This window comes from Silene latifolia, chromosome 4, assembly GCF_048544455.1.
Source record: "Silene latifolia isolate original U9 population chromosome 4, ASM4854445v1, whole genome shotgun sequence".
In the NCBI taxonomy this organism is placed as follows: domain Eukaryota; kingdom Viridiplantae; phylum Streptophyta; class Magnoliopsida; order Caryophyllales; family Caryophyllaceae; genus Silene; species Silene latifolia.
The window spans coordinates 10,075,640-10,085,724 of record NC_133529.1 but is presented as its reverse complement, the minus strand read 5'-3'; the positions used below and the strand labels follow the sequence as shown (position 1 = coordinate 10,085,724).

At 36.0% G+C, this 10,085-nt stretch overlaps 1 protein-coding gene across 2 annotated transcripts; it reads left to right on the top strand.

Annotated features, from left to right (window-relative positions):
- The first annotated feature begins 2,210 nt into the window (after positions 1-2,210).
- LOC141652043 (transcription factor bHLH62-like) lies at positions 2,211-4,876 on the top strand. Of its 2 annotated transcripts, none has more exons than XM_074459700.1 (6): positions 2,211-2,644; positions 2,989-3,108; positions 3,484-3,549; positions 3,639-3,707; positions 3,811-3,888; positions 4,480-4,876. In XM_074459700.1, exons 1-6 carry the CDS (start codon positions 2,270-2,272, stop codon positions 4,588-4,590), a joined length of 819 nt encoding a protein of 272 aa, XP_074315801.1. In that variant the 5' UTR covers positions 2,211-2,269; the 3' UTR covers positions 4,591-4,876. The 2 variants fall into 2 exon arrangements, with proteins under 2 accessions (XP_074315801.1, XP_074315800.1); XM_074459699.1 differs by having other exon boundaries at positions 4,477-4,876.
- Positions 4,877-10,085: the final 5,209 nt, after the last annotated feature.

The following is a 10,085-nucleotide window of genomic DNA, read 5'->3' as shown; positions in this document are numbered from 1 at the left end:
GCCAAAAGGTCGATCATACTTTTTCTCATCTTAACAGACAAAGCTTCGGAGAAATACCTGCAACAAGACACAAAAATGTGTCTCGGAGATTCATCTCCTTGGCTATGATAAAGAGCATCTGAAGACCAACGAGAAGCTTGAATCATCAAGAAAGCACAAAGTGCACTTACGTCACTAGGACGTAGAAGGAAGAGGCGGAAATCAGACCAAAATCTGTCTCCAAAGGAGCAAAAACTCCTGATCTTTAAAGGACAATCTCTATAGACAAGAAACTCGTAGCCTAGAAAAGCGAGAAAGTATGTAACCAGCGAGAAAGCAAGCAACTTGTACAAACCCCTAACCAAAACCATCTCAAAAAGCCGGAAAGAGATGGACACAACACCAGCCGGATGTGAAACTACATTTGTTGTTATTGACTCCCTAATAAAGTGACAAACTAATCCCCGAAAGGCTAAGGGACAGGACACCCTCAGCCCAAACAAGGCTAAAATTATTTGAACTAACATGAGTTTTCTTAAAGAAAAAGTACACACCATAAGGTTACAAAAGAGACCACCGCATCCGACCAAACCAACACAACTACCAAGCCCCTACTCTACCCAACCGTGACACTTCACAAACCCAAACCAAAAGAACCTTCTACCGAGAACTCGATCCAACCGGAAAGACGGACCCAACGATCACCACAAACCACCGAAACTGGCAGACAGACAAAGGGACCACACGAAAACCAAAACCAAACCACAATTCTCAAAGACAGCCTCCCGAGACCACAGCTTGACATGCAACAAGACCAACATAGTCCAACGACAAAACAGTCCCGAGACCCAAAAACAAAGACCAAAAAACCGGACAAGGGACAGACAAGGCAGAAAACCGATAGGTGGGGGAAATGGGGGGATCACCAATCGGTCTCAAACTGCACCTGACACAACGGACTCACCGGACACCGGACCGATTGGTGGGGGAAATGGGGGGATCACCAATCGGTCCCAAAACAGTCACGACAAGCAAGCACGACACAACAAAGGGAGGCATGACACCAACAACACCAACACCGATCAGCAAGACAGAAAACTACGAAGGACAAAGGGCCTTACCAGGGGTGGGGGAAGGGGCGAGGGGATGGGGGAACACACCCTGACCGAGGATGCATGCAAGACCGGCGCAGACAAGGCGGAGAATCGGAGGAAATGGTGGCCATGTGAATCAACAACCTGACGAACACAGCCAATCAGACAATCCGTAGGACCGATCGTCAACCGAAGCGACGGACAGAGAGCGACGGCGGAAGAAAAGGAGGGGAAGTGTCGATGTCGCCGGAGATAAGCCCAATGAAGAGCCCATCTCCGGCGAAAGGTCAGGAGAGGGTAAGGGAGGTAGTGTGTGGAAAGAGGAGGCGGCGGATTAAGGTAAAGATTTAGGGTTTTTTTAAGAGAGAAGTGGGAGAAAACCTAGAGAGAGAGAGCGAGGATCTTTTTTAAGCTAGTCGACTTGTCTCTTGCTTTCAATAATTGTATTGCTTACTTTTATTGCTTGCGTGTACCGGACTTGATAATCGTGACTAGGATTTCCGACACACGCCAACCGAGACCGATTACGAATACATTAATGATCCCTCACTAGTGCTTGACGCTCTCGCTTGCATTCTTATCATGTAATAGACAAAGGTGCGCGCCATGTTCTGACTTAAAATCTTGGACCGTGACATTTAGCTTATGGGCTATGCCGCTATGGCATAGTCTCACCATATCTCTTCATTTTCCTACAACAATTTCTCCAACATTGAGGGTCATAGTAGGGAACACAACCATAGAAGCTAATAGTGCCACGCGTTCACTTCTCAAAGCCACTCTTTGCTTTAATCAAGATTTGACACAAATTGGTGAGATTAAGAAATTAATGTTAAAGAGTTTAACCTATCCGTCCAAAAAATACGGAAAAGACTATCGTATTAGAGAATTGTTATTTTTGGATAAATAATGATCATATCTGGATAAATAGCTACTACCTTTTATAACTGGAGAATTACCATTTTTTTCTAAAGTGATCACTATTTACAAAAAAATTGATCACTTTTTACAAAAAAAATTACAGAAAAAACCGTCATAGAAGAGAATTACCGTACTACAAATTGATAGTAAGATTAAGAAATTAATGCAAAGCTATGACTACCCTATAAATATACTCTGATTAACATATTTCCATTTCCAAAAAAACACAGTCAGACACATAAACCTCAAAAAAACCACTTCACTATCTACTTTCAATGGCCAACTTTACATCAGATTCTTTATCTTACTTAGAACAAAATGAATTAAACTGGGAATTACCAAATCCCTTTACACCAATTAATAACACAAATTATTTGCAAAATTCAATTATAGATTACCAAAATCTCCTGGGTTTTTCCAGTGATCAACAATCATCTATAATTCAAGAAAAACTAGCAGGAATTAATAATAATAATCCTCCAACTGTTTCAGAGCTAGTTAATACGAGTAATCCAGTTATTTCACATGGAAGTTCAAGTCTTGAACGTTGTGAAACTAATGGAAACAAAAGAAAAGCAGATGAATTTGCAGAGTGCAGCTCCTTAAACTCTTCTTCTCCTATGTCTAGTTATGAAAATGCAAAGAAAACTGTAAATTTCTATACTGTGCTTTATTTATTGAGATTGCGTCACCAGATGGTACTCGATTTTCTCCTAGGTGGTATCGGGATAGCGTATCATCTTGTGGCGCTTTATCTAGTGGCGGATTTAGGAGGCTGGCCGGGGCACTCACCCCACTAGCCAATGAAAAATTCGAAAGTTTTAGTTAAAATTTCCGAAATTTTTACCAGTTTACGTTAATGCCATTATTTATTCGTCCTCATTGGCCCCCTAACTATAAATCCTGACTCCGTCACTGGCTGTATCTCATCAATGTTTGCTAACAAAGTTTGTATGATTTTCTAATATTATTGTTGCTTGGGAAATTGGCACAGAATTCAGGAAGAGGGAAGAGAATGAAAACCAAAGAAAAAGTAATGGAGAAACCAAATGAAGTTGTTCATGTTAGAGCCAGGCGCGGTCAAGCCACTGATAGTCATAGCATTGCTGAAAGGGTACGTCACCAATTAGTCTTTTATTTTTAAAACGATTTTAACATAAAAAAAATGGAGAACAGATTAAAAATAACCAAATTAATGGATTAAGGTAGTTATTAAAATGACCTGTTTTACGCTAATCTTTCGTAAAGCGGTCTTACAAAGATATACAAACGACAACAAAATAAGTGTATGATTGTTAGCTAGTGAATGAATAGAGAACAAAGTACGAAGGTTTCATAACTCTCAATTATGAATCGAACACCAACTAACTATAATTAAAAGCCGTACGATATGGTGGGGAAGTATTTTTTGTCTATCATTATATACTTCCTCGTTTTTTTTTTTAAGATGAGACTTTGACCGTGTTTCCAACGTATAATTATTCTGCAGATAAGAAGAGGAAAGATAAACGAGAGACTTAAATGTTTGCAAGACATTGTTCCGGGTTGTAATAAGGTATTTATATATTTGACTCGATTTATATATCATCTTTCGACATGTACCTTTGTTTCGTGTTCATGATCTAATTAAACAAATGATGACAGACGATGGGTATGGCCGTAATGTTAGACGAAATCATCAATTATGTTCAGTCGTTGCAAAATCAAGTTGAGGTATTTATTAATTTGATGCATAATCATGTTTTAATTATGATTAATTAATACTTGTATTAATAATGTGCTAATTCATGTATATGTTAATTTTGTTGCTGCTTAGTTTCTTTCCATGAAGCTCACGGCTGCTAGTCAATTCCATGATTTTAATGCCGAAATTGAGCCCGACGAGAAAATGCAGGTATGCTTAATCATTTTACTTATTGTTCAATGCCAAAAATGCAACGTTTACACAAATTAACGTGATTTTTTTTGTTTATAAGGTTATTTGATAAATTATTTAGTGTATTTTGACGCCCGTTTTAAAGTAACATCGGCTAACTGGCCAGCCATCCACGTTATCAATTTTTTTTTTCTAATTTTAAGTAATACCGTTATTTCAACTTTCAAGTAGTGACTTTACCCTTTACTAATGGTCAGTTTAAGCAGTATAAACACTGCTTCTTATTTTGTGTGATGAAAAGGGCAAACGCGTCACTTGAAGTATCAAATTTACTTAAAATTAAATCGGGAAAAAAAATATTAATGACCTGAACCCATGGGAGATAATTACTTTAAACGAGCCCTAAAACACTAAATAGTTTGTCAAATAATCTTATAAGAAAAAAAATCATATTAATGTTCAAAACCTACTAATATAATAGTTACCCTCTTCTTGTTCGTGTGTCAAAATTAAAACTAAATAAATAACCGGGACGTAGAGTATAATAATTGTATTAGAACTTAGAAATAATGATTATATATTTGACCGAAATTTTGTATGATGCAGAAGATGAATAATGGATCAAGTGGTCAGGAAGAACAAGATATACAAAGTTTAATTATTAAGAGAGGATATGATCAAGCTTTAGCCAACTTCATGCAACCAAGTTGGCCTTTTTGACTAGAAATTTTGGTTGTTGCTTCTTGTCGTTATGCATACGATCATATACACTCTTCATCACTCACCAAATAATCACCTTTCTATTTGTCTCTTTCGATACAAATTAAAACATAAGGTTCATAATTCATTATTACTTCCTATATTATTTTGTAGAGATGATAGGTTAGAAAATATAGCAAATAGTTCGGTGTATGTAATTTGGTAACATGCATGGGCTCTCAACTTTTGAGAGGATTGGAGTGTAAAATTGATTGCTAGCTCAATAGTTAACATATATTTATTACCATTGTTTTCTTTGTTTGACCTCTTATCGGATGAAATTTTCGAAGTTTTTAGTTAAATTTTTCAAAAAAAAAAAAATTGAGTGTACCTTATGAAATTAGTCGTTTGCCTCCTCTAAAATTTTCCGCCCCTCTAAGTTTAAATTTTGGCTCTGCCATTGACTGGAGCCTGACACGAAGTTAGTGGGTTAGACATTAAAGTTTGTGATCCATCTATGTAAATCATTTGACATAGATATGACATGCAACTTATATGGGTTAGGTTAGGGTTTGACCTTTCGATACCACACCGATATAAATTCTCTATTTATTTAAATGAATCATACTCGATAAATCAACGAAACTACTTGAGAAATATAAGAATTATCCTTTCATCATTGTTGGGTTATTATATATAGGCTATAAAACCCAGTAGAGCTTGGATTACCAAGTTTAGTGTGCGTGTAAAATGAGTTAAAAATGATCAGGTTATATAGGTCATGTTCAGTAAAAAAAAAAGTAAAATGAGTTGAGTTAGTATTCAGATAAATGGGCATGTTCATGTAATATGGGTATGGGTTGGGTTCAGGTTAGGGCAGAGAAAAACCATATAAATTAGTTGACACGGGTACGAATACAATCACAACACAACCTAATCTATTTGCCAAGTTTAATCCTTGTACAATAGTGTAGTAATTGTAAAAACGGACCTTTGGTAACCATGCACTGGTTTTAGTTTTAGAATTACACGATCTCTTTATAAAAATTCTATTTTATACTATCATAATGTAAAACTGTCTTACTCAAAATTGGCTGAATTCTTAAAATATGAGATTTCAACAATGCAAATCATGTAATAGACTTGAATGGCATCTTTTATGTAATAGCAAATCATTCGGGTATGTGTCACAAGTATATTGGAGAGTTGTAAAATGATTAAAGTGCTGGCAATGTTCTAGTCATATGTTTGTGATTATATTGATAAGAAGATGTCGACCACAACCAAACAAACAGGATCAAGGTTGCATTGCTATTGACATGTAGCTTCAAAATGGTTTAACTGACTTTTTCATTTGAAATGATCCTTGCTAATATAACTTGGTCCCGCCATATTCATCAAGAATTGGATAGTTTCTCACGTATCCATCCATTTCAATCGGACGCATCACGATAATGTAATCAGCCCGTCTTGCTTGTAACGGTCACAAGCTTGTGATCTCTCGCAACCCGCTCCTACTTGCCCTCCTATGATTAATAGGTTCGAGTTTCAAAATTTTTAGTAGGTGATTGTTATTCAGTTTTAGAATGAATGATATAAGACGTGTTTATTTTATCGAGTCTTATTTTTATCTTAGACTCTTAGTTGATCAAGGGAAAAGATAGGTGGAGAAACATTAGAGAAATTGAGGAACGAAAATAATTATGTTAAATTATAAGTATGACCGATACAATAGAACATAAAAACTACTACTAGTAATTAGAATAGCGCGACTAAGAAAAATTATTAGGTACATCGTACACTTTATATGTCATATTATTATTATGTAGCCTTTTTATTGATGAGCCATTTTTTTTCTTTTTTTTTTTGAATTAAACCCGAAGGTTTAAGTAGTACTATTAATAGAATCAATATCAACTACATTAGCAATCTCCAACGGAAAGGAATCCAACCAACTACTAGAACCTAATGTCCATGGCCTCAAATGAGCCAGCTCATGAGCGACCTTATTAAAATCTCTACGCACCCAGTTAAACGAAATACTATCGAAAAAATTACACAAAGCATAAATGTCATTATAAATTAAATAAATACACAAAACCTTTTTTTTTCTAGTTAATCACTTAGATTGTACTTTGATATTGTCTAAGATGTACATTTTATGGACATGAATCGGAATTTGAACATCGTTGTTGTTATTGTCTAAGATGTACAATAAACAGAATCCATCGAGCATCTTCATATATAACTAGTGTAGATCCCGCGCAAATGCGCAGCAAATATAGGCCTTTTAATTTTTAGAGTATTAGTTATAGATTTTAGATTTATATCTCGCGATTTTTTATAAAAAATAATTAATATTAAAATTAATCAAAAGAATTGAATAATTCCATGAATTGTGTTTTTTATGATAATATTTTAACTACATCATTTTTTAAAAAAAAAAATCTTATTTCGTCACGAAGTTAATAATAGGAGATACAGTTTTTATGTATAGATTATTTTAAATGAAAAATTAGTTTAATAAATGAAAATCTAATTTATTTCCATATATAAGTTTGAGCACTTTGGAGGGAAAACTTTAGAGAAGTTGTATTCTCTTAGTATATAGGAGGATTTATACTTTTAAAATTTGCACCTCATTAATATTTATCAGTGTCACTCCATTGTATTTTGATATGAAACAAAAAAATTAAAATGGAAAACTAATAAAAAAATTTATTTAAGTTGTGAATTTTTTTTTAGTGAATGTTTTTTGTCACGAAACTAATAGTAAGCATGTGTCAAGTTATTCTCTACAGTAATAATTATTGCATTACTGAAAAATTTAGCAACTTATACTTTATAATTTAATATCAATTTTATTTTATTTTAATGAAAAAATCATAATTATGAATTTATTTAAAAATTAGAGTTTATTTATAAGTATATATTCATTGAAAAGATAATAATGTAATGAAAGAAAAATTTATTTAATACCTTATTTAGCTAGATGTTTTTGGAGGAAAAACTAGGAAAATTTTTATTCTTTTATATGTAGTAGGGGGATTTCCGCTTACTTTTCAAAATTGCCATATACTCCGTACTTAATAATCAAGACTCTACTTCAATGACTTTAAACAATTTCTTTCCAAGCCTAAATTTTTAAATGAATCAAACAAACAACATTTATATTAGCAAACAAAATGTTGGTCCTACTAATTTGGCCGAGGATTACACCATGTCCAGTCCCCCAGTGACACTAATTATCATTTGAAAGGGTGGTGTGGACTGTGGTGTATTATGAGAAAGTGGGTGCTTTAGCAAAGGCAATGTTATGGGTTATTGTCAATGGAAATGTGTTTTGACAAAAAGACGAGAAGGTTCTTGTCGCACGCAGTTGAGCTTAGGGTTAAGACAAAGAGTAGTGTGTCCTTCAGTAAATTACAACATTAAGGAATTGATTGAGGGACACATTCACACATAATTACAATATCTATCATCACCTAATAATATGGGAACTATTTATAAGTTGACTTTTGAAATTTGTTATTTTGGAACAACACAATTAAAAACTTAGTAGAATGAAGGGTAAAATGAATTTAACTAAAAACTTGAAATTAGAAAATTTTGCTCCTTAGACCAATTTCTGACAGTGAAATTAGACAGTGTATGTTCTCCATTCCAGCTGATAAAAGTCCTGGACCAGATGGATACACTAGTCGGTTTTATAAAGATTCTTGGGACATTGTGGGACAGGAGGTATGTAATGCAGTGAAGGATTTCTTTCATTCTGGGCAGCTGTTGAAGCAACTCAACACAACTAATATTACTCTCATTCCCAAAGGGAGTAATCCTAAAAGTGTCCTAGAATTTCGTCCTATTGCCTGTTGCAACCCCTTGTACAAGTGCGTTGCAAAGCTTCTCTGCAACAGGCTGGGAGATATTCTTCCTGAGATTGTTAGCATTAACCAAGGTGGGTTTATCAAAGGGAGAAACATTGTAGAGAATGTCCTCATTTGCCAAGATATTGTAAGACTCTACAACAGGCAAGCAGCATCACCTAGATGCCTGGTAAAAATTGATCTTAAGAAAGCATATGACAGTGTGGAATGGGAGTTCTTGGAGCAGATGTTGGGAGCTTTAAATTTTCCTGTGAAATTTACTAATTGGATAATGAAATGTGTGTCTACCCCTTCTTTTTCTCTATCCTTAAATGGAAGGTCTTTTGGGTTTTTCAAAGGCAAGAGAGGACTTAGGCAAGGGGACCCTTTGTCCCCTCTCTTGTTCACTCTCTGTATGGATTATTACTTGTCTAGAATTCTGGCTGTTGTGGGGCAACAAGATGGGTTTAGATTCCACCCCCTTTGTGGACACTTGAAGCTTAATCATTTGTTGTTTGCAGACGACCTGCTCATGTTTTTCAAGGGCAATGCAGTGTCTATCATGTGGATCCTTAGGGCCTTTGCCACTTTCTCCTCTGCTTCTGGGCTTTGCCTCAACAAAGACAAGACTGAGATTTATTTCAATGGGGTGAGAGCTAATACAGTAAATGAGGTTCTTCAGATTTCTGGGTTCAAGAAGGGAGATCTTCCCTTCAAATATTTAGGGGTCCCTATATCCTCCAAGAAACTATCTAAGAATGAAGGAAGAAAACTGACAGACAAGATTACTGCAAAGATCAGAGCTTGGGGGACTAAGCATCTTACTTATGCTGGTAGATTAACTCTGGTCACTTCTGTTCTGCATACTTTACACTCTTACTGGGCTACCATCTTTCTCATCCCCTCTGGCATCATGAATAATATTGATCGAATATGCAGAAACTTCCTTTGGAGTGGGAAAGACTCCCTACCTTCGTGCCCCCTGCTGTAGCTTGGGATCAGTGTTGCAAGCCAAAGGCTGAAGGTGGGCTGGGCATTAAGAATTCCAAAATGTGGAACAAAGCTCTGTTAGGTAAGTATGTCTGGTGGGTTGCTAATTAGAAGGATCATCTTTGGGTGCGTTGGATCAATCATGTGTATCTCAGGGGTGGACACTGGACCAACTACTCTCCTCCTTCTGATTGTAGTTGGTCTTGGAAAAAAATTGCCCATATAATGATGATGTTTAGGCCTGCTTATATTGAGAATCAGTGGCTAGGGAATAGCGCCGATTACACCATTAAAGCAGGTTATGATTGGATTAGGAACCCTGGGGACTCTGTTAGTTGGTGGAAAATTTGTTGGAATGCTCTGAATGTTCCCAAGTCGTCTTTTATTTTCTGGGCAGTCATGCTAAGAAGGCTGCTTACTCGAGATAGGTTAGCTAGGATGGGTGGTGTTACATCTATGGAGTGTTACTTGTGCCAGGGAGCTGATGAATCCCATGGGCACCTATATTATGAGTGTGACTTTAGCAGGAAGTGTACTGATCTTCTGCAGCAGGTTTACCGTCGGCTGAATCCTAGAGAGCTGGTGGAGTGGAACAAACGAGGGAGACGAATTAGTATTCTGAGAAGAAGGATTATATGTGCGTGTCATGTGATGCTTGTGTAT

Bases quoted from the DNA above. Each gene is read 5' to 3' on its own strand.
- LOC141652043 (XM_074459699.1), top strand. From the start codon at position 2,270: ATGGCCAACTTTACATCAGATTCTTTATCTTACTTAGAACAAAATGAA. The intron at 2,645-2,988 runs GTAAATTTCTAT...AAATTGGCACAG, and splicing joins ATGAAAATGCAAAGAAAACT to AATTCAGGAAGAGGGAAGAG. The intron at 3,889-4,476 runs GTATGCTTAATC...TGTATGATGCAG, and splicing joins AGCCCGACGAGAAAATGCAG to AAGATGAATAATGGATCAAG.